Source organism: Sorex araneus, chromosome 5, assembly GCF_027595985.1.
Source record: "Sorex araneus isolate mSorAra2 chromosome 5, mSorAra2.pri, whole genome shotgun sequence".
NCBI lineage: Eukaryota > Metazoa > Chordata > Mammalia > Eulipotyphla > Soricidae > Sorex > Sorex araneus.
Genome location: NC_073306.1, coordinates 199259047 through 199284060, shown reverse-complemented (window position 1 = coordinate 199284060; position 25014 = coordinate 199259047). Strand labels below are relative to the sequence as shown.

General features: G+C 44.5%; 1 protein-coding gene across 1 annotated transcript; it reads right to left on the bottom strand.

Moving 5' to 3' along the window:
- Positions 1–3223: 3223 nt before the first annotated feature.
- Positions 3224–24893, bottom strand: FAM47E (family with sequence similarity 47 member E). The gene is made up of 8 exons (XM_055140022.1): positions 24816–24893; positions 21246–21576; positions 19280–19419; positions 14806–14953; positions 11329–11529; positions 7059–7214; positions 6301–6378; positions 3224–3286 (listed from the first exon to the last, which is right to left on the bottom strand). Exons 1-8 carry the CDS (start codon positions 24824–24826, stop codon positions 3224–3226), a joined length of 1128 nt encoding a protein of 375 aa, XP_054995997.1. The 5' UTR covers positions 24827–24893.
- Positions 24894–25014: the final 121 nt, after the last annotated feature.

The following is a 25014-nucleotide window of genomic DNA, read 5'->3' as shown; positions in this document are numbered from 1 at the left end:
GCAGGAAAGCATCAGAGGGAGGCATCGGGGACTGGAGTTTGTGGCCATGGACTCTGCTCTCAATTGCTCTCCTTCTGAGAAGCCAGTCTTAGCTTGTAGGATGGCTCTAGTGTACACGGCAGCCTTACCGTGAGACTTTAGCGATGGTTTCCACCTCAGCTGGGGGTGATCTGATCCTCCAAGAGCCCAAATCAGAAAAGATAAATGCACACTTAGGTTCATTGAAGTGCTTGTACCATAGCCGAGATGGAAAGTAATGTAAAGGGGCCCGAGAGATAGTACAGCAGGTAGGGGACTTGACTTTCATGTGACCAACCCAGGTTCAATCCCTGACACCCCACATGGAATGATCCCTGAGTGCAAAGCCAGGAGTATCTCCTGAGTATTTCCAGATGTGTCCCAATAAACAAAAAAAGAGAAAAAAAATCCAAAATTCCCACCAAGAGATGAGTGGATAAAGTAACTAGTCTTACACACACAGTGGAATACTCCACTATAAGAAAAGATGAAATCTCACCTTTATCTGCAACTGAGATGGGGGTAGCAGTGGTCATGGTAAGTGAATCAAGTTAAGTGAATGAAGAGGGGAAAGGACAGATGCTGAGTGATCTCACTCGAGATAGTAGACAAAGAAATAAAGCAAGATAATGGACTGTATCTAGTAAAAACAACCCCCGGCCTTGGACAACAGAGTTGAGGTTACCAAGTCATAGAAGGGGTTTAAAGGATGAGGTGGGGGAGGGTAAAGTGACAGGCTAGAAATGACTTAAGGACAGTGTTGGAGTGTCTCTGGCACTTCGATGATGATGGAAGTTCATAACTTAGTACACTAGAAGCATTAACACTACTTTAACACATTACTTCAACACCAATATATATTTTTGTGTTTTTTTTTTCTTTTTGTGTCACACTCGGCGATGCTCAGGGGTTACTCCTGGCTCTGCACTCAGGAATTACTCCTGGCGGTGCTCAGGGGACCATATGGGATGCTGGGAATCAAACCCGGGTTGGCAGCATGCAAGGCAAAAAATATATATATTGGTAGGGCTGGAGTGACAGCGGGCTATCACTCCAGCCCTACCAATATATATTTTTTATGTATCAAAATAAGAAAAAGGAGGTCAGCAGGACTGGTACAGTTTGAGGGAGAGTTAGGAAGTAGAGGAAGAGGCACCACAGAATCCGCAGCAGGACCTCCACGGCGGGGAATGCTCATGGTGATGAGGGAATGCATGAGGAGAGAGACTGGCCAATCCTCTCCACTTCTTTCCAAGCACCACCAATGTCAGTGACCTCGGGAGCAAAGTGACCATGGAGGTAGAAGTACAGGCTGGATGTGGGTCAACAACATTGATTTTCTCTCATGAAGGCTGTCTACTGTTGAATATTAATTTGACCAGCCATTAAAACTGAACTTGGGTGCCTGATATAAATTAGGCTCTAATGTAACAAAGTTGGAAACAGTATGGCCAGATTCCAAGTAGATCTTTCCAGATTCCCAGGGCCAACACTGCCTGCAGCTCGGCTGCTGAGGACAGGAAGCTGGGGAGTAAAGCCAAGTTCTTCCTGTAGGATAGTCGCCTCCTTTGGGCTTGCGGGAGCAGCAGCTCTGCTTCGATGGTTCCCGTGTGAGCGTAAGGGTTGGGTTGAGTCATCAAGGATGTCCCAGAAATGTGGCCTTACTGGAATAGCAACTTATTCGATCTAGGCCCGGGGAAGGAGGAGGGCTAGCCACACCCAGCTGAGGGCATGCTCCTGGCTCTGCTCGCAGGTGCTCCCCATACATGCTGCCAGGCATAGAACTGGGATGTGCCGTGTGCAAAGCAAGCACCCTACCCCCTGTATTATCTTTCCAGTCCAACTTATTCTGGACTTGGAATTTGCTTTACACACTCTGCCCATACCAACATCCATAGATTTACTCAACATTGCTGCTCACTATGAAACAAATTTTATAGTGCTGGGCTGACACTCTGGGGTTCCATACTTCCAACCACCCCCGAGGTCGGGTAATGGAATCCAGGGCCTCACATTCATTGCCCACACTCTACCCTTGAGAAACATCCTGTTGCAGGGACTTGGTGCTTCTGTTATGCACTACATCACCCTACAGTTCCTGTCCTTTAAGAGAGTAAATTAAGACTCACTTATAGCACCAATTGCATTGTAATCTGCCCAGCACACAGGTAAATGAGAGAACAGCAGCAACAGACTCAGAAGATGAAAGATTACCACCATGATCACATATTTGAAGAAAGATACTGTAACTCATAAAATCATGGGGCCGAATATAATTTTAATAATTCCTTTTTGATGAGACTATCCCAGAGTGGGTTTCATAGAGAAATCTAGAAGGATATGCTCCAGTGAGTGAAAATGAGTCTTGCAAAATGATCATTGCTAATTCTAAAGAAATTCTTTGTAGTTCCTATATGCGTTTTGTTAGACTATATTTTTCCCAATGTGATGATTTGTTTTTAATAAAATATAGTTTCTAAGTTAATATAAAATATACATGCCATCTTGACTTTCCTTTTCAACTTTATGGTCTTATATTACTGATACATACTCATCATCAACACTAACAGGCCTGAATTGAGCCATGGGAAACTTCAGTAAATTTAATTTAAAATGAAGGAAAAGTATGTTCTAAGGATTAAGTAGAAGAGGTAAGTCACTCAAAACCAGAAAAAGAAATACTCCGGGAGAATACAGTAGAGTAAATTCTGCTTTCATTTATTTAAACAAGTATCTGATATCAGTATATCATGTTGACAATGCTATTTAAATGAGAGACCACATAAATACTGATCTCACAGTCAGTGAAACATATAAAATACTAACACAAGATGCTATGTGAAATGTAAGTTTTAGAGATGAGATTTAGGGGTCTGCCAAGTCTCTGTTACACCTCCCCAGTGGAACACATGTCATAATTTCTAATGTTTTAAGTAAGAGAACAGGGGCTGGAGTGATAGCACAGCGGGTAGGACATTTGCTTTGCACGTGGCAAGCCAGGGTTCGATTCCCAGCATCCCATATGGTCTCCTGAGCATCGCCAAGAGCAATTCCTGAGTGCAAATCCAGGAGTAACCCCTGTGTATCACTGGCTGTGACCCAAAAAGCAAAAAAATAATAGTACTAAAAAATAAAGTAAGAGGGCAAATTGTAAGTAGTAAGAAAAGTCTGTCTGACTACCATCCCTGCTTTTTCTAAGCTCAAGTTATTTCAGTGGAGTTTCATGGCACTTTTTGCATTCCTTCCTCATCTCCATCTTCTCAAGGAACTGAAAAGAGAGAGAGCCTTCATTAGGTTGACAAGCAAATGTACTAGTTTGCCCACCACTTCTGGTGTGCCCAGGTCACAATTTCACACTCTGACATGTCCAAAGACTCAAGTGGGCAACTAGACCATGATCCCTGGTAGACCTTGGGAGGGAGGAGGCTGTTCAGCCCCAGAGGTGCCTACATCTGAGCCACCTCTCTAGGTCCAGCCGAGGTCAGTCTGACGGGGCCTAGTACAGCTCATTCCTGCTCATAAAGACCTAGAACCCCTGGTTTCTGATGAAACGAAGCTGGGGTGATGATGCATAAAGTGAAAAAGCAAGCTGCACACACCAGGATGCATTTATATGCTCATGCAATAGATATGAGTTTTATAGGCAGAATATAAAGGGACAGTGGAGGTAAAAATAAAATGTGTTCACATATAAATTGTTTAATATAATGATAGGGTGTGTGTGTTTCATTAGCTCTAGTAGATTTGCTTCTATCTCTCAGCTGTAGGGCGGAAGAGTAAAGGGTGAAGACAGTCCTTGTGAGTGACAGACCTCGGTGGACTCAGCTGTAGCAAGGGCACGGAAAGAATAGAACCATTCTGTCAGGATGCTGACTTTTAATTCATTTATTTGTTGGGGGGGGCAGTGCTAGGCCATACCCGATGATGCATAGAGGCTATTCCTGGCTCTGTGCCCGGTAATACTTGGGAAGTACTCAGGGAACCATATGTGGTGTCAGGAAACTGGACCCGGGTTAGAGCCAACATCATGATTAAAGCTTCACTTGAGTGAAGCAAGTGCTTTAGCTATTGCGTGATCCCTCTGGTTCCAGAAAATTGCCCTTTTGGGGGGTTTGAGCCATACCTGGAGGTATTCTGGGGCTACTCCCAGCTTCGAGTTTGAGAGGACACATGATCAAATTTAGGTCTGCTTCATGTGGCCCATGTGCTTCAGCCCTCTGAGCCATTTTCAGAGCCCCCCAGGCTCCTTCCAGAAAAAAATTCAAGTTTTTCTGCCATGGGAGTCTGCCATGTGGTTCAAAAATGGTAGGGTCCATGCGGGGCATGGATTTAGTCCTCAGCCCCAGAAGCCCTTAGTGTGGCTGGTTTTGGCTCCCACAACAACTAAAGAAGAATTGTTTTGCCACATAAAATGTTAAGATGGCTGGGGAAAAATCTTAGAGAGTAGAGCACAGGTTCTGCACACAGGAGCCCAGGGTTCCAGACTCAATACCACATGGTCTCCTGAGCACAAGCTGGGAGTGGGTATGGTCACAAAGAAACACATGGTAAGATGGACTATGAGTCCCTTTAATGTCGAGAACAAATGTGTCTATCTCTTGATTGTCAGAGAATGTACGTATGTGTATATATATCACATTATTATTTTGTGCTTAAGAATATGTATACACATATGATAAATATATAGGCACATGCATAGTTATGTAATCACATGAAGATAGCCAAACATGGGCTGGAGAGATAGCTCAACAGGCTGAGTACATGCAAAGCACACCTTGTATGCAGAAGGGCTGGGTTCAATCTGAGACTTCGGGGCCCACCAAGTGCTGTGGGCAGTGAGTCCAAGAATAGAGCCAGGAGTAAGCCCCCATGCATGAAAAGGTTTGGTCCAAAATGTACATGTGAAATATATAATGTATAGGAAATATCAATAATAAAATATAGTATAGCATTTTAATCTATTACTAATCTACATATACTTATCTGACCCTTCTAGACAGACCAGGCAGTTATTATAAATACATGAGGATATATAGCATATTTAATACATCTGACAGGTTTGTGGTTGAGGCTCAGAGCTAAAGGGGATATTTCATTCCAGTTGTGTAATATTCTTCAGTCCCCACCTCAGCCCCCACACTAGACTTCCCTCGTGTGGGGGCTTCTCTTTTCCAATTTAGCTTTGAAACCATTCTTGATCTGAGCTTAGACAATTGATTTATTTTCCAGGAAAGATAAGCTCTTGTTCATTCTATCACTCCTGCGGTGGGGGGAGGGAGGATCAATCCAGTACTCCCCTACTACCCCCAGAAGCTATCTAAAAGCAGAACATTCCTTTGAAATATTTCAGGAGCCTAACTAGCATCTAACAAAGAAACAATTGTCATTAATAGTCGTAAAATAAACTTGTGGATACCTCTATACCATTTCAAGAAAGCTCAGCAACTGAGCTCCATGACCTGCTAAGAACCCCCAAGAGATACACAGAGAGGACAGGTCAATGGGGGCTGCTCTTAGCTGCCACGGAGGGGTCCTAGCCCTGCTGGTTTCCTGCCATGGGGTCAGGACTGGTCGGGTTCAGAACTGTAGCTATGACCCTCCTGGTCACCATCCTCCTAGGCCACCCTCATTCCTGGTGACCTTCCAACCCCGCTGCTCCAAGGAGGGGAAACTTGGTTGCTTTACTAGTGAAAGGAGAGGAAACCAGAAAGAGTAAAAAGGAAGAAGGAGAGCAGGAGACACTCGTGGGCTTCCCCAGGAAGAGAACTTTTGCCCACCCTTTAGCACAGCGACCACAGTGCTCCCAGCCCCACGTGCCAAGCGACCCCACTCTGTCCTTAGATGGGAAGTAAAGGAGAAAGGGTTCAGTAAAGCACCAAAGGGCACATGCCCTGCACACTGATGGTGGGATTTGGTTTGGGGGCTGCCACAGGCAGTGCTCAGGACTACTCCTGCCTCAGTGCTCAGGAGAGGCCACCAGTGATGCTCAGGGCACTCTACAGAGCTGCAGATCAAACCTGGGCCTCTGGCACGCACAGCAGGTGCTCCAGCCCCTTGGACTAGCTCTCCAGCTCAGTCCCTCTGATCCCACAAAGGTCAAACCTGGATATAGCAGAAACCAAACAGGCAGAATAAAAACAGCAAGTGCTTCCAATCCCACCTCCTGAAAGCTCCTGTGTGTGCTGGTTAAGAAATGTGACTCTGGAATCCTTTCTGAGTGCTGAGCTTCCCGTCATCAGCTGTGGGCCCCTCAGAAGCTCTCTCACAGTGCCCTTCCCTTACCCTGGGCATCCTGTAGCCCCTGCTGCGAATGAACTCCTTAAAGGCCGCGGCTCCATGAAGATCTCCAAGCACCTTCTCCTGAAAGCAGGGCCACAGCCACAAAGGTCAGCTGGCAGAAGCTCCCTTTCACATGCGTCCTGCTTTTGCAAAAGGCTCGAGTGCTTATAAAGTACCTTCTCTTCTTTATTTGTTTTCTAGCACACACTTGGCTGTGTTCAGGGCTGACTCCTGAGCCTATTTGATGTCTAGGGATCACTCCTGGCAGAGCTCAGGGGACCTATAAGGTGCCAGGATCAAACCCGGTCAACTGAGGCTAACTCCTTACCCTCTGTACTATTGCTCTGGCCCCAAGACCGTTTTAATTTTTAACTCTACCTGCAACTTCCGGGGAGAGAGGTAGAAATGATCCCCCATGCACTTTCAGGAGTAATTTTTGAGGGCATGAGCCAGGAGTAACCTCTGTGCATCATTGGGTGTGACCCAAAAAGCTAAATTAATTAATTAATTAAATTAAATAAAGTATGGCGGGCATGTAATTAATGTTTACATTGTATATACTATGATTTCAGGAGATTTCAAGGTGTATTGTACTGGTTATATAGTCTACATATAATGATACCATTTTCTCTTTGCTAAATTCAATATGCAAGCTATAAGACTCTTGTATTATTCCAAAGATAGAAGATTCTAGTTTCAATATAAAGTAGCAAATTCACTGTGATAAAATCTGATGATAAAGCCTCAGCTTATAAACATACCTGTTCCTGCAGTTCCTTTCTAACATTCTCATCTTGAGCTTTCAGTAAGACCTTGGGGTCAATCAAAGGTTCATCTGCTCTTTGTTTTTTCCACAATTTGGTGTTTAGATACCATGCTCCGTACCTCATCTTTACCCATTTTGGTTTACAAGGGTTCTATAAGAAATAACATAATGTCCAATACATTAGTTATTTTGAGTTCTAATTTACATTATTTATTTTCATTTCGAATTTCAATAAAGTTAACAGTTAGCTTAGAAAACAGTAGCAGGGCTGGAGAGATAGTACAGCAGGTAAGGTGCTTGCCTTGAATGAACCCAACCTTGATTTGAATCACCAGCACCACAATGATCCCCTGAGCCTTGCCAAGAGAAAGTCCTGAGCATAATCACACGTGACCCCCAAATTCAACCCACTCCCCAAAGAAAAAAGTAGCATTCATTTTGAATTTATAGGTAATCCCATATATTATTTGGAGGGTGTGGTTGCATGAATCCTCAGAATCGGGTGGAACACAACACAATGTTCTTGATGACCTTGATGCACGCGTGAGGAATGGGAGAAAGGAATGCCATGTACTCTCTGCTTTTCTCTTCCCATTAAAGAGGCAGTGTTGAAGGAAATCCTTCAAAAACAAGGGGTCATCACACCACGTGGAAATGTGTTTTGAACTTTTGCATAGAGCCCTTCTACCTGCCGACAATAGTTCAGTCTGGGTAATAGTCACCATGGGGTTTTTTTTTTGCTTTTTTTGCGGGGAGAGGGCTACACCCAGTGTTGCTCAGGGGTTACTCCTGGCTCAACACTGAGGAATTACTCCTGAAAGTGCTCTGGGGACCATATGGAATGCTGGGAGTTGAACCCAGGTTGGCCACATGCAAGGCAAATGCACTACCCACTGTGCTATTGCTCCGGCCCTTCACCATGGTTTCTAAAGCAATTTTTGTACAATTACTTGAAAGTAGAGGTCATCAGAATCCATAAGGTACATTGAAGACAAGGTCGGCAAAACCCTCCACGATATTGAGGCTAATGGTATCTTCGAAGATGACACATCACTGACCAACCAAGTGGAAATAGAGATATAGAAGTGGGACTATATTAAACTAAGAAGCTTCTGCACCGCAAAGGATACAGTGTACAAAATACAAAGACAATATACAGAATGGGAAAGAATATTCACCCAATACCATCTGATAAGGGGTTGATATCAAGGATATACAAGGCACTGGTTGGAATCTGCAAGAAGAAAACATCCAACCCCATAAAAAAATGGGGCAATGAAATGAATAGAAACTTTCTCAAGGAAGAAATACAAATGGCAAAAAGGCACATGAAAAAATTCTCTCTTCATCACTAATCATCAGGGAGACGCAGATCCAAAAAACTATGAGATACCACCTTACACCACAGAGAATGGCACACATCCAAAAGAACAAAAGCAACTGCTGTTGTCGTGGATGTGGGGAGAAAGGGACCCTTCTACTGGTGGGACCCACTGCTGGTGGGAATGCCAACTAGTTCAGCCCTTTTGGAAACAGTAGGGATGCTTCTCAAAAAATTAGAAATTGGGCTCCCATTTGACCCAGCAATACCGCTCTGGGAATATATCCCCAAGAGGCAAAAATGTATAATCAAAATGACATCTGCACTCATATGTTTATCGTAGCACTGTTTATAATAGCCAAATCTGGTTAAAACTCCAGTGCCCAAGAACAGATGACTGGTTAAAGAAGCTTTGGTACATCTACACAATAGAATACTATGCAGCTGTTAGAAAAAATGAAGTCAGAGAGACAGACATAGAAATATTGCACTCATCTGTGGAATACAAAGTAACAGAATGGGAGACTAGCACCCAAAAATAGTAGAGATGAGTACCAGGAGGTTTTCTCCATGGCTTGGAAGCTGGCCTCACATGCCGGAGGAAAAGGCAGCTCAGATAGGGAAGGGAACAGCAGGTAAATTGTGGTTGGAAGACCCGAGTGGGATGGGAGATTCGCACTGAAAGTAGGCTATAGATCAAACATGATGGCCACTAAATACCTCCATTGCAAACCACAACACCCAAAGGAGAGAGAGAACAAAAGGAAATGCCCTGCCACAGAGGTGGGGTGGGGAGGGGGTTGATGCTGGGATCATGGGGGGTGGGGGGTGGAGAGGTATTCGAGCATTGTATGACTGAAACACAAGCATGAAAATTTGTAAGTCTGTAACTGTACCTCACAGTGATTCACTAATAATAATTTTTTTAAAAAAGAAAGTAGAAAAAAATAATAAAATAAAATAAAATAAATAAAAAAGAAAGTAGAGGTCATTGAGCAATTTAATTAGTAGAAAATGCACCACAATAGTGATTAAAGCCTCAAGAATGATAGGCAAAAATCTAATGGAATTTTATTCTTCAGGAAGATAAGAGAGAAATGGAAAATTTTAATGCTGCATTAGTGATGGAATGGAATGTTTTCATAAGTCTTATGCAAGAGAGTTAAGACTGAAAAACATCGGGGCTGGAGTGATAGCATAGCGCGTAGGGCATTTGCCTTGCATGCAGCCAACCTGAGTTCAATTCCCAGCATCTCATATGGTCCCCCGAGCACCACCAGGAGTAATTCCTGAGTACATGAGCCAGGAGTAACCCCTGTGCATCGCCTGGTGTGGCCCAAAAAGAAAAAAAAAAGAATGAAAAACATTACCTATGCAAAGTAGTCCAGACACCTGGAAGAGACAAAGGTAATATGTCCAAAATATTCAAACTGTTATCAAAGATTGTGTGTAGAAGAACAGAGAGTGCAGTGATGTTTGGACAACACCTGGGCTGGGGGCATCAACACCCTCGCCAGCACCACAATTGAAAATGCATGTACCTTTGACTTCTCCAAATTGGAAAGGTTTTTTTACCAATAATACAAACAGTCCATCAACACAAATTTTGTATTGTACATATACATATACCATGCACTCTATTCTAGTAATCAAGTAAGCTGAGTAAAGAAAATGTCACTCAGAAAATCCTTAGTGACTCACTGTAAAGTTCTTCCTCCTTGTCCTCTTCACTGGGAGTCGGCCAAGGTAGAGGAAAAGAAGAGCTTGGAAAATTTTTAAGTAGAACCTATTAAGTCAAACCCAAGCTCTTCAAGGTTTGACTGTAGTTAGAGGGAATAAATTGTTTCTCACTTTCAGAGGAAGGAACTCTCCTCTTAGTCAAGTCACCCTGAGTTTTATTACACTGGCACAACTTATCTCGTGTGTATATTTTCAGTAAGACTTCATATTTTAAAAAAAAGTACCGTGGGTCCATAACTATGTTCCAAACATACTGTGTTGTGGAAATTACATGGTATTTTTCCTCTCTTTTACCATGTTCTTTGATCTTCAAAGAAAATTGGTACTGAGAAAAGAGAAGTAACATGTTATTACCAGATCAAGAATGATGGTCTACTTAATACCTGTATTGCAAACCATAACACCCAAGAGGAGAGAGAGAGAGTAAAAGGGAATATGCCTCCCACAGAGGCTGGGTGTGGGAGGTGTGGAGTGGCTGGAGGGATAATGGGAACATCGGTAGTGGAGAATGGGCACTGGTGGAGGAATAGGTATGATGGGACCATTGTATGACTGAAATATAATCACGAAAGTGTTTTGGTCTGTTATTGTATTTCGTGGTGTTTCATTAAAAAAATTTTTAAAAACTCATAAAATGTTTTAAAAAGTGGCCAATTAGAGGCCAGTAAAAAAATTCAAAAATTCTTTGAACATGAAATCAAACATTAGGATAATCAATAACAGTATTTTATTATTGCAATACAAATTCATGTGTATTTTTGTGCTAGCATTTTACATAAAAACATAGAGTACTTCAACATAAAGCACAAAAAATTATGACTATTCAGATATCAACAACAGTGCTGAATGATGCACCTGTTTTTGCAACTGAATTTATTATATATAAATATTCATTCAACAAATATTTGTTAAACATCAAAAACCTTAAGAGATAGTAAATAGTAAGCATGCAGGTAAGTCTCCCTTTCATGCAGCCAAGCCAGATTCAATTCCGGGTACCCCACAGGTCCCCTGAGTCTGCCAGGAGTGATCCCTGAGTGCAGAGCCAGGAAAAAGCTTTGAGAATCACTGGATATTCCCTCCCCGCCAAAAAATGTCAAAATTTCTACTGAAAAAGACTGAAGTATCAGAATTCAGGGCCATTTAAGATTTTAACTCAATTTAATATTCTGCGACTTTCAGTCGTCTCGTCTTTTACAATTACCTGTGGCGTCTGCAGTTTCTGCTCACGGTCTGGTTTCTGGCAAAGCCCTGACTCTTGCATTTTATTTAGCCGCCCGCTCTTCTTCGGAACCAGAGGAACCTGGTTGCGTTTCATCACCTGGAGCACATCAGAGCTTGTTTCATTCCGATAGTCAACGTCAAACTGTTTCAGGATGAACTCTTCATCGATGCTCAAACTTCCCTAGAAGAAAATCACATTTCACATTTCACCATCATTTCGATAGTCAGGAGCAGATAGTGAAATGCTCCTCACTCTCTTCTTTAATCTACGAGAGTCACTTGGCCTTGGCTAGCGAAAAAGTAGTTTGAAGGTGAGGCGGCCATCTGCAGCCATTGGGCGGGGGGAGAAATATTTGGTTCCAGAGGATTTTGTTAGTGCACTAAGAGGCAATGTAAGAACCTGCAAAAAGCAGTGAGAACTGGAGGAAAATCAGGGGGTGAGTAAAATATATTAAACAATGATGTGTAATCATTCATTCATTCATTCATTCATTCATTCATTTCTTTCCAAACTGCTCATTTAGGGTCAGTATCAGGAGCAGTCTCTGGTGTTGCTGTCAGTTCCTCCAGGGAGTCCTACCTGATTTCCAGCCCCCTACAGCAGCACCTAATTAAGCAGACCCAACCCTCCCCTCAGGGAGACTCTCCCAATGTCACCCACACCACCAGTCCCAATGCACACCGTAGAATAGCACTAAAGTGACAGTCACACCTGTGCCAGCAGGTCTGCCTGGCTTGCTGGGACAAACACCAGTTTCCTCAGAATTGATCAAGAGGGCTGGAGAGATAGGACAGGGGGAAGGACATTTGCCTTGCATGCCACCGGCCTGGGTTCAATCCTGGCATCACATATGGTCCCCAGAGCCTGGCAGGAATGATCCCTGAGCACAGACAAGTGTGGCCCCAAAACAACAACAAAAGTCAGAAGCCACAGGAGTCCATAACCTACTCACACCTAGATAACACTGTCCTCAATGACGGACATTGTACATGGGAGGCCATGGCTCCAGGGGTCATCAAGATTTATAACATCTCTCATGAACACCCCAGAAAGGAAACTATAGGTGAATTCTATAGGATTAGCATTACAATAATTGTAGAGACAGCAGCAACCATTGCCTCAATTGCCCCTGGGATAGATTTGCCTACCACAAGGCCAGGAGGCCATCCTCCAACTCCTACTCTCTGGAACATGGCCCTTGATTAAGGGGCACTTGAGAGTTCGCTGGCAAATGCAGTTACAGATAAACTACCTCAGTCTTGATTATCTATTGGCCTCAGAAGGGGTCTGTGCAGTCACTACTAAAGCTTGTCCAGACATCAGTTATTCAGGCCTAGATAAACGAATAAGCAAATTCCGTGCAAGTGGATGATAGGTATAGGCGATGGATCTAAGTTAGGGCAATGAGTCTTAAGTTCTGAAATTTTCTCTGTTAGAAAAAGAGTTGATATTTTCCTACTTAGGTTGCCACTTGCCAGAAAGTTAAGGTTGAAATTTGAGATAATACTTTTGACAACATTTGGAATACAGCTAGAAAATGGAGAGAGAGAGAGAAGAAAGAGAGAGAGAGAGAGAGAGAGAGAGAAAGAGAGAGAGAGAGAGGGAGAGAGAGAGAGAGAGAGAACACTGAAAAGCATTTTGCGCCAAGATCCAGCTGTGTGTAAAACTCCTACTACATCTGAATGGTTCTTTTCTCCCTTAATTCAATCTGACTTACGTTCCAGTTACTTGCCAAGGAAATACTAAAGAACACACTGGCTAAAATTGACTGGTGTTTCAAAAATGAGGAAGGGCGATGACTAAAAACTGAAAAAGGTTTTACTTTGAAAAAAGCAGCAGCCATCACCTAGACATCTATCAGGAGCTCAGAGAAAGGAATGGTTAACAAAATAGGAAGGAAGGCAAGGAGCAACCTTGATAACGGAACCAAAAAGTGTTGATGTCAGAAATACTTTTCTTTAATAGTTGAGTTTTAGGCATATAATATTTCAACACCAATTCCAATACCAGTGTAAACTTCCCTTTCCCAATGTTCACATTCTCCGTTCCCCCAGCCCACCCTGCTCCCTGCTTGCCATCCTAACTGGCACATGACAAAGTTCAGTGGTTGCAACTTAGATCTCATGTTTTCAGTGTTGCTGAGTCTGTGCTTTGGATATATGACTCTACCCCTCTCCCACTATACTTTTTTCCAGTATAACTGGAAAAAAAACATTTTGTGAAGTTTATAATCAAGCATAGCTGCCCAATAAACAGAACTGAGAAAAATGAATTACAGGAGTGAGGGCTGTTACGTCACTGAAATGCAAAATAAAACCAGGAAACAGCAGGGTGAGAGCATGAGATGTTGGTGGAAGGGCACAAACTTTCCCCACTCCTAAGGTGCATCAGTGTGATCTAATCCTCAGCAGGGTGACTAGCTCACAGTATGGCGCTTGGGGCTGAAGGAATGGTCCCATGGTTGAACGTGCCCGCAAGGCAGGTATGTGAGAAGGTGGATTTGATCCCTCGTGCTGTCCCCAAATACAGTCCCAGCAGGTCTGCTGTCTGGAAGCCCAGCACTGCAACAAAGTGCGCAGTCTTAGATGCACAGCTGAGTGTGTGCGGCCACCACAATTAAAGTGTGCAAGCCCTGGAGAGCCCGGGACTGTTGAGCACCAGAGCCAAGTGTGAACCCCAATAAACACTACGAAGTTTGCAAACCCCACAACCAAGTATACAACCCCCGGTCATTGCAACAATAACAAAGGGACAGAAAGAGGAAAAAATCATGCGTTGTAGTTATAAATGGATGTTATTAAGAGTGTATCTTAATAGTCTACATACCACTAAACACACATGCACACACAGACACACACACAGTAATTATGTGAGGTGAAGGCTATGTGTCAGCTTACCCAATTATGGTCATAATTTTGTAATATGTATGAAATCATTATGCTGCACATCATAAACTTACACAATGTTATACATAATTACATCTCAATATAGCTGGACAAAATGGTCACAGAAACTGAAACAACAAGCAATGATGTGAGATATAAACCAAAAAGATTCAAATTGGCTGCATGATTGCTAACTTTTGGGATGCTTCACCTACAGGAAAATTTCTATATTAGATAGTAAGAGCTATCAAGATTCCTTTAGGACTTTGATGAATTGACTTCAATGTATATCTAAACACATTTATTTTACTTTGGTAGATAATAAAAGAAATTTTGGTTTTGACTTTTAAAAGTAGATTGTAGGCCTGGACAGAAAGTTCGGGGATTTAGGCACTTGCCTTGTCCACAGCAAACCCTGTTTAATCTCAGGCACTACATGGGATCCCCAAGCACTTCCAGGAGTGATTCCCTAAGCACAGAGCCAGGAATAAGTCCTGAGCATCTCTGGATGTGGCTCAAAAATAAAAATAATAATATAGTAATAATAGGTTATGATATTACTCTGACTTACAAAAGTCCTGGCCCAGTTGCAAAAGTCACTGACTTCTTTGCACACACTTTCCGGAAGGAGCGGCCTATCCTCATGGTGTGAATCCATTTCACTTGTCTTCTCTTTGTAAAGCCATGGGTTTGAATGTGACTCTGACGTCTCCTTGGTGCTTCAGATAATAAGATCATCAAAGAATTCCAGTATGAGGTACTACAAATCCAAGTGGGTTTCAAACAGCATTTTGAGAAAAGAAAATCAAAATACTTCAAGCTCACAGAAATTATATTTTAATGTTTCAAAGGTCACATTCTCAAGGACCATAGCAATAACACAGCAGGTAGAGAGTGCTTGCCTTGCCCATGGCCAACCTGGGTTCAATAACCAGCACCCCATATGGTCCCCTGAGCCCAATCAAGAGTGATCCTTGAGCACAGAGCCAGGAGATAGCCCTGGACATCGCTGAGTATGGCCCCCAAATGATCACATTCCTATTATAATAATCAATATAGTATATAGTGATTTGTCATAATAATTAAAATTTACATGGTGTTTTATAACTATAAGTTAAATTATAAGCAATATCATCAAATATTTACAATATTTACAAAGTGCCAGTGACCATGTTTGAAGCTTACCAAAGCCTCAAATCATCTTGACATAAAGGAAAATTCCTTGGGCTGGAGTAGTAGTATAGGGGTTAAGGTACTTTGAATTCCTAGCACTGCGTATGGTCCCCTGAGCATCAGCAGGAGTGAGCACAGAGCCAGGAGTAAAAAGCCCTGAATAGAAAGAAGAGAGAAAGAGTCATAGGAGAGGGGGAGGAAGAGAGAGAGGGAGAGGAAGAGAGAGAGAGGAAGAGAGAGAGAGTGGGGAAGAGAGGGAGAGGGAAAGAGAGGGTGAGAGAGGGAGGGAGAGGAGAGAGAGAGAGAGAGAGAGAGAGAGAGAGAGAGAGAGAGAGAAGAATCCTTCACATGTCTCACTCTCATCCCTAAAATCCAGCCCAAGAGTAAGAGTAAGTCTGGTAGATTAAATTCTATCTACTTCAATAGACTTTTGCAAAAGACTACTTGCTGATGGCTTTTTATCTTCTCTTATGGCCCCTGACCTAGAACCATTAATCTGTTCTCTACATCTCGGACAGAATAATCAATTCATAATGTAATAAGTTAGGACTTGTAAGAATGTCTTAAAATATTAAACATTATTGATAAGCATTAATAGTTATCTTAAATTTAATAATATTTGTTTACTTAATTAATATTTAATTCAGTGGGTTTCATAGCTTTACAAAGTTGTGCGATCATTAGTACTATTTAGATCTGGGGATAAGAGAGATAGTAGCGGGTAGGACACTTGCTTTGCACATGCCTGATCTGGGTTCAATCCCCAGAATCCCATATGGTGACTAAGCACTTCCAGGAGTGATCCCTGAGCTCAAAGCCAGGAGTAAGACCTGCACAGCCAGGCATAACCCAGAAACAAAAACAATTTTTAAAAAAATCTGTAACATTGGGGCTCGAGCCATAGCACAGCGGGTAGGGCGTTTGCCTTACACGCGGTCGACATGGGTTTGATTCCCAGCATCCTATATGGTCCCCTGAGCACCGCCAGGGTTAATTCCTGAGTGCAGAGCCAGGAGTAACCCCTGTGTATCGCCGGGTATGACCCAAAAAGAAAAAAAAAATCTGTAACATCTTCATCCCTTTCAAAAAAAAAAAAAGCCCCACTAATAGTCATTTCTCTTTCCTTTCCCCCACTAAAAACCACTAATCTCAGGGGCTGGAGTGATAGCACAGCGCATAGGGCATTTGCCTTGCACACAGCTGACCCGGGTTCGATTCCCAGCATCCCATATGGTCCCCTGAGCACTGCCAGGAGTAATTCCTGAGTGCACGAGCCAGTAATAACTCCTGTGCATCACCAAGTGTGACCCAAAAAGAAAAAAAAACACTAATCTACTTTCTAGCTGCACGGCTTTGCCTGTTGAGGACATTCTATCCAGGTGAAGCCACATAACACACAGTTGTTGGTGCTGGCTTCTCTCACTCAGCATCTTTCAAGATTCACATATGTTGTGGGATGTGTATCTTTAGCTTATTCCTTGTTGTGGATGACTCACACTCCTGTGTGTGGATCGGCCACATTGCATCTATCCCTCATCCGCTGACGAACATTTGGGTTGGTGATGCTTTTTGGCTATTATGAATAAGACTGCCATGAACTTTCAGGTACATATTTTTTCATTTAATAGTTTCTTATTACTCTTCCAATAGAGAGCTAAGTTTTACTTTTGTTCCAAAGCTTCTGCATGGCCTTGCCCTTGTCTGTCTCTTAGATTCTTTGGGGACCACCACCCTCTCCCACTATCTGAGTTCCAGCCATAGGACCCTCCTCACAGTTCCATAAACTTGTTGCTTCCTCTTGCCCATAGGACCTTGTACACATCAACCTAGTTGACTGCAATGTTTTCTCTCTCCCCTCACGGCCCTTATGTTTCAACATCTATGTCCCTTCTTTGGGACACGCTCCCAAAGACTGTAACCAAGCGATGATACACTGAATAGATAGTGTCTGCCTTGCACATGCTGATTGGGTTCATTACCCAGCACCCCATATTGTCCCTCAACTATCTCCAGGAGTGATACCTGAGTATAGAGCCAGGAATAAGCCCTGAGAACCACCAAGTGTAATGCCCCAAACAGACTGGGGTAGGGAAAGAAATCAGATTTCAATCTTGCAACCGTTGGAACTTATGAATTTCCTTGTAATAAAATGAAAGAGCAAAATTAAATGATTGCTGCCTAGTAGGTTGAGAGGTTGAGGTCAGATATAAATAAAAGTGATGTTTTATAAGCATATGGCTTTGTGACCTCAGACTTATACTATCATATTTAGTGTCCCCTTCCATACCCGTCACAATGACCCTGAAGACAAGGTTCCTAACCTATTTCCACTGTGGCCTCAGAAGCTAGTACTATACATGCCCCATGATAGAAGTTCAATTCGTCCAGCTGACTTTTTTTTCACAAAGAGAGCTAGCAAGTGGTTCACCAAGGGTCAGCACTTCAAAGATGCTCACAGGGTCACAATAGTCCACACTTGATTCACACAACAGTCTACAGTGTGGATTTATCAATAATCCACAATGATCTGCACAATCATCTCCATCCATAAGCAGTCATCCTCAGGGGAACCCCTACATGCACCATGCAATACTCTCCCTCCTCCTCATGCAATAATCTCCTCCTGACTTGAAAAAATAATATGAAAAGCAAAGATAATAGATAAAATATCACCTTTATGTCTGACAGCTGCCATGTTGGAGCACACAGATTCAGGTCCAAGAGAACTTGTAACTCAAACCCAGAAATTCGACTGCTCCCCAAGCTCCAGCTAGAGCAAGCTGGACTCCTCTCAAAAGGGGAGGAGCAAGGACTCCAGAGTGTCCCTTGGGTCATCTTGCTTCCCAGTGGAAGGGCAGTGATGAGTATGCAGTTTTACTCTCCCTAACTGCATAGGGGGCATACTGAGGTGCCAGCCATGGTGATATCATTTGATCCCAAAGGTCAAACGCATATCACAGCTATAATTTGCCAGATAAACTCACATCCTATTCACACTTTAAATGAAATACTAGTGAACTGAGAATACAAAAGCATGAGAGAAAAGAGAAATGTTTCTATGAAAATGAAGCTAAGTAGGGGTGGGGGGAAATAAAAGCAAATGAGGTACTTTGGAAACGTTAAGTGAAAATGCCACTACTAGTGTGGTTTATGCAGGGCTGGGTGGGTGGAGTCTGGAGTCTCCAAGCAGCAGAATTTGGAGAGCTTGAAGAAGCAGAACCCTCTCCCCTACCAAAGTAAACAGACAAGTATTTGAGCATCAGCTTTTACAATTCCTTAAGAGGATCTTATTTGTTGTCATTCAACCAATTACTTGCAGTAATCATATTAAACTAAGGCTCCAGCTAGCTTAAAGCCGTTATGGGTCAATAATTTGGGTCTTTTGTTCCTCTTTTCAAGCACCCCTTCTAGAGTTCTAGAAACACAGCGTCTTTACTCCATTGATTTACTTAACAAAAATTACTTGAACCATTTGTTACAAGGGTCAAGTAATGTTGGGTCAAGTAATTTACATACATTTATGAAATAAATAAATACTACTCTGCTACTCAGGGGCGCAGAGTGATAATATGGCAGGCAGGGCATTTGCCTTGTATGCAGCCAAACCAGGTTTGATCCCAGCATCCCATATAGTTCCCCGAGCAGCACCAGGAGTGAGACCTGAGCAAGTAGTAAGTCCTGAGCACTGTTGGGTGTGACCCAAGGACAAAACAAACAAAAATACTACTTGGCACATGTCTTTCTCTCTTGCCCAACTTAGGTACCTTTGCTTCTTCGAATCATCCTAAAGATGAGGATCTTAGAGATAGCAACTTCTAGAATGTTTCCTTAGATGACAGGAATTGAGTGAGGAGTAATGAACAAATACTTACTGTTCAGGATAGACAAGCGTAGAATCTTGTTTTAAAAGCATTGTGGGCTCCTTCCTTCTTTTGCTGATGTCTTGACAAGATGCCCACATGGACTCCAATTTCCTGTCTGGATCCAGAACTTGCAGCACCTTTAACAAGAGCTACAGACAGAGGGGAAAGAAGTGTGTAGAAAGTGAGAAGGAGGAAGTCTTAGCACAGACCTACAGTCCCCTGACTTCTCCTTGCCATCTGGCCAAGGCTGTTCATCAGTATCTGTGCAAGGACTGGACTGGGTGCTGTGAATAACCACCATCACCTGCACATCAGTGCAGGGACCCCAGCTCCACCTCTCCTGATGGGGAGGAATGTGTCTCTGGTGAGCCCCATCCCCAGTGCCCCACTTCAGCTCTGCTAGAGAGTCTGAGCTGTCTGGCTGCTACCATCCGTTCTTCCTGCTATTGCAGAACCATCTTCCTCCACCCTTGGGACTCAGTGTAAACTGCCCAATCCCTCCTTTCTCCACAAACAGGTCAGGCTGTGTCAATTAGAACCACAGTGAACTTATAACAAGAATAGGCTGTGGACCTTAGTTGGACCCTAGGAAACGGGCCAGGGAGTTTTGCTGGAAGTATGCAGAAAGAGTGAGTCTCCTTCTGAACGTGACTCCAGAGCTGCCGAAAACCATTAAGTGCCAGGAACAGAAACCCTGTGTCGTGAGCTGGGAAGTACAGTATTTCCACATATAGGCCCTGGGCCCTGTTCTCTGCAACCGAAAATTTAAAGATACTGAAAAAAAAAAAAAAAGGCCCTGCCTCAGAAAGTAGCCCACACGCTTGGTAGGCATGGAAATAAGGTCCATATTCCCACCTGTCACCTAAGGGTATAGGAAAACATGGTGGAAAATAATTGTTTAGAGATTTTCATTGTCCTTTCTATAGAGTTCTATGGTCTTCTTTGCCACTGATGATTCATTCATCCCCTCCTCACAAATGTTTGTTCTGATGTTTGGTTTGATTTCTTTGTTTTGTTTTGTTTTGTTTTGCCAGACTCTCTTCAAAAAATATACATGCACAATGAAAAAAATACATGTTCATTACAATAGCCAGGATATGAAGGCATCCAAATGTCCAGTCACAAATGAATGGAAAAAGAAGTTGTGGTATATAGACACAGTGGAGTACTATACAGCTGTAGTGCTCATGCATTTCACTGCAACACAGATGGAACTAGAGGGCATCCTGGCAAGCAAAGGAGTCAGAGGGAGAAGAACAAATATTAGATGATCTCTGTCTTCTGTGCAACAGGAGTGACCAAAAAGGCTGTACCAAGCAATGACAAACCCTTGGCCTTACACTGTAAAACTGATCACCCAGCAGAAGAGTGGCAAAGAGAGGTGCAGGGAATGAAGTTCAGCCTGGGGGTGACAGAGGGACAGTGGTGGAGAGTCCTGGGCACTTTGGTGGTAACTTTGTACATCGATGCCAAAGCTTTAACACTCTTAGGAACATGTTACCTAAATTATAATAAAACTATCAAATGGAACTTGAAATTTTTTAAATAAAATAAACCATTTGTGGGGCTGGAGCAATAGCACAGCGGGTAGGGTGTTTGCCTTGCATGCAGCCGACCCAGGTTCGATTCCCAGCATCCCATATGGTCCCCTGAGCACTGCCAAGGGTAATTCCTGAGTGCAGAGCCACGAGTCATCCCTGTGCATTGCCGGGTGTGACCCGAAAAAATAAAATAAAATAAAATAAAATAAAATAAACCATTTGTTTCGTAGGAAACAAGTGGCATGTACGTTGCCGCCAAATTTCGGAAGGGGTGGGGCAGATAAAGAAGGGCTGTGCCACACCCCCATTCACGTCCGGAGAATTCCTCCCCCCCCCCCCCCGCCCCCCGACAGATCTCTCCTGCAGGAACTCCCGAGCACTGGGGAGAGCCCTTCGGATCCCTAGCAGACCCTTCCCCACCGAGGCCAGCTCACCTGTGCAGGCAGGCCTTCTTCCTCCTCGAGGCAGCGCGCCCAGGGCTGCAGGCTCAGCAGCCCTTGCACGCTCTGGGCTGGCGCCAGCCTGGGAAACGCCGCTGCCGCCGGGGGCTGCGCCTTCTGCCTCTTCTTCCGGGCGGGCTGGGGCGCTCCGTGATGAATCTGGGGGAGGAAGCCCTGCCCCAGCCCTGGACCCGGCGGGGGGCAGCCTTGCCTGAAGCCCTCGGGTCCCTCGGTCACAAAGACCCAGCGGCGGCTGTTGAGGGGGGCCGGGCGCTTCCTGCCCCCGCGCCAGGTGGGGTCGGTGCGAGGCGCGCTCTCCCGGTACCTGGAAGACACCCGGGCTGCGGCGGGCGCCTAGGGCGTTATGGGGCTGTCTCTGTCTCTTGGGGGCCATGGAGGGGTGCAGGGGTTCAGGTGGAGGTCCCCGTTTGTGCCCGTTATCTGCAGTCTCTGATACGCTTGCTCCCGGCAAATACCCTTATAGCTCCCCATTCTTCTTGGCCCTTGCCCTGCGATGTTTTCATCAACTGTATGTTACCTTTCCTTTTTAAAAAATAATTTATATGTTTTTAAAATTTTGACCTTCAGCCTTGGGCAGTGCTCTAGGCTTATTCCTGGTTCTGTGCTCAGAGGTCCCTCCCGACAGCGTTCAGGGCTCAGCCCCAGGTGGGCTGCACGCAGGGCCAGAGCCTTCCCTGCTCTTGTCTCTCAGCCCTTCCTGCGCTGGATGTGGAACGTTAAACGCGGTGCAGTTATGGCAAGAGTGGGGACAGCGAACACCAGGCCCTCTGGAAAGACTTGAAGGTTGAGGAGGTGACAGCAGAGACAGACGGGTGTTTAACCCGGTTATCCCCATCTCTTACTGGAACAGACCAGCCACAACGGCCCCGCCTACCTTGAGACCGGAGTCCCTTAGCCCTGCCCCACACCATCAAGTTCTAACTTAATTTCCTGTTAAGGTCTGACCTTAACATACCCCAGCCTGAGTCTGATGGGCTTGGGAGGGATGAAAGACCCACCACCTCAAGCTCCTGGCACCTGGATAAAACTCTTTTTCTTCTGCCTCTTTTCCTTCCTTCCCTCCTTCCTTCCTTCCTTTCTTCCTTCCTTCCTTCCTTCCTTCCTTCCTTCCTTCCTTTTTTCCTTCCTTCCTTCCTTCCTTCCTTCCCTCCCTCCTCCCTCCCTCTTTCTTTCTTTCTTTCTTTCTTTCTTTCTTTCTTTCTTTCTTTCTTTCTTTCTTTCTTTCTTTCTTTCTTTCTTTCTTTCTTTCTTCCTTCTTTCCTTCCTTCCTTTCTCTCCCTTCCTTCCTTCCTTCCTTCCTTCCTTCCTTCCTTCCTTCCTTCCTTCCTTCCTTCCTTCCTTCCTTCCTTCCTTCCTTTTGCATCAGGCTTTGTCTTTAAGAAATTGACCTCTGAGTGGCAAGCACATTTGGGTCCAGGAATAGGTCCTTCTCCTAGTTTCTTTACTCTCTTACTCCACATCCCTCCCGCATGGCTCTCCCTTGTACAGGTAAAAGCCCCTTGAGGAGTTGGAGGCACAGCCTTGGCTTATGCACGCCCTCATGATATCCTTGGAGGCATGCTTGCCTTGCATAGTGGCATGCTTAGTGAGCGCAATATATTAAAGATGCACCATTCTCCACGTGTAAATCTAATCCATTATTACCCATGGGTGCCAATACTGCTCATCTTTCTAGCTTCTCTGACACTCTCCTATATCATGGAAAGGAACCCAGGGGGGTGTGGTGGGAAGAAGCTGCTGCAAATGACATGTCACTTCTCAGTGGCACAATCATCCAGGCTCCTAGTCTTTCCTTCCTAGGGTTAAAGGTTGCAAATGGATGACATGAACTGCCTGAGGTCTATAAATCTGGTATTTGGTCATCTTTGTGGTTTAAGAGAAAGAATCACAATAATTTATAAATCTTGAGAATGTTCTAATGGGCACTTTTCTCAGTGTTTTACATGTATTAACTTACTTAAATTGGGCTGGATCAATAGCACTGCGGGTAGGGCATTTGCTTTGAATGCGGCCAACCCAGGTTTGATTCCTCCATCCCTCTAGAGAGCCGGCAAGCTACCCACCTTGCAGAGCCTAGCAAGCTACCCGTGGCGTATTTGATATGCCCAAAACAGTAACAACAAGTCTCATAATGGAGACATTACTGGTGCCCACTCGAGCGAATCAACGAGCAATGGAATGACAGTAACAGTGATATAAAAACCCTATGAAGTGTAGATAGTGTTCTTATTCCCACCTACAGAGAGAATAGACATTGGTGGAGGGATGTGAAGACATGGTTTTGCAATAGTGTCCCAACAACACCCTGAAACTAGTATTATTAGAAGTCATGTTGCTTAAGTAAGAGTTTAAAGAATAAATAGAATAAATAGAAGAATAAATAGAAGACCCAGATTTCCATTATATGAGGGGGGGGAAAGTGGGGGAAAATTGAGGCACAAAGAATTTAGGAAAAAAAGATCCCAAGCAAAAATGTTATCGAGCTGGGATTTCCACAGTAGTGTAGCTCCAGAGAACGTGCTCCGCCGTGCTGGAGTTCTGAGAGTTTGAAAAGTTCACATAAAGAATCTGGAACAAAACCAGGAGCTCTGAGAACAGAGCACAGCACCCACATTTCCGTCCAGCTCCACCTGGTATAACAGCAGCCCTCTTTATTTACTCCCTCCCTTTTTGGGTTTGTTTTCTTAATTTTTTATTTTTTTAATTTGTTTTTTTCTCCCCCCACTTTTTTAATTTTTCTACAACATTGCGATTTAGGCAGTCCTATGTTCTCTTGGCCACAGACTCTTTCTCCCTGCCACCCTTCTGTCCTTCTTTATCTCTTGCCACACCCAGAGGTTCCTAGTGCTTATCCAGACTCTGTGCTCACGGGTCACTCTTGGTAATGTCGGGGGGGGGGGGGGGGGGGGCGGTCGGGACAATATGTGAGGCCGTGTGCAAGGTGAGTACCTTACTCCCAGTAGTATCTCTCTCTCTGGCCCCACTTATCTTTATTTTTCTAGGGTCCTCATAGAACGGCGCTGGGGCTGCTCCTGGAGGTTCGAATGGGGCAGTGCTCAAGGGCCAGCACAGGTCCAGGGCCACCAGGGCTACATCTGGCGCTTCTCAGGGGACCACGCAGTTGGAAAATGAACTCAGTGCTCTCAAACGTACTAGACATGTGATCTGTCATTGAGTTAGACTTTGTTCCCATTTCTACGAATTCTAGAAACTTCTCACTGAGTCTTTGTGTGTGACTTTTGTGAAAAGGTAAGGTGAGAGAAGGTAAGGTAGGGTAAGGTGAAACGACGATGGGTTTATCCCAAGTTGCTCTTTGCAATTAATAAACTACTTGTGTGTGTGTTGGGGGGGGGCAAGATCCCCCTGTCCCCCACCCCCCAAGAATCCTTTGCCTTGAGGAGCGTCCCGGGCTGTTTGGGGGGGGGGGGTTATTATTAGTATTACAATCAAATTGGTGCCGCGATCTTGAGAAGGAAGGGCGGGCGGGGCTGCACCCCGCAGCCACAGGCCACCCTCACCCCAGGGACAGCGTCCGCCGCTCACCTGCAGCTCATGCCGCGCGGCTCCCGGTGCTCCCGGCTCGCCCGCCGCTGCCTGGGCGCTCTGCTCCGGGACGCCAGGGTCGCTAGGACACCGCGCGCCGCCCGCTGCCCAGACCCGCCCCAAAGTGCAGGGCAGCCCCGCACGGTCCCACTTCTCCCCGGGAACCCGAGGCCCGGCGGTCCCCGGTGTCCCCCACCCC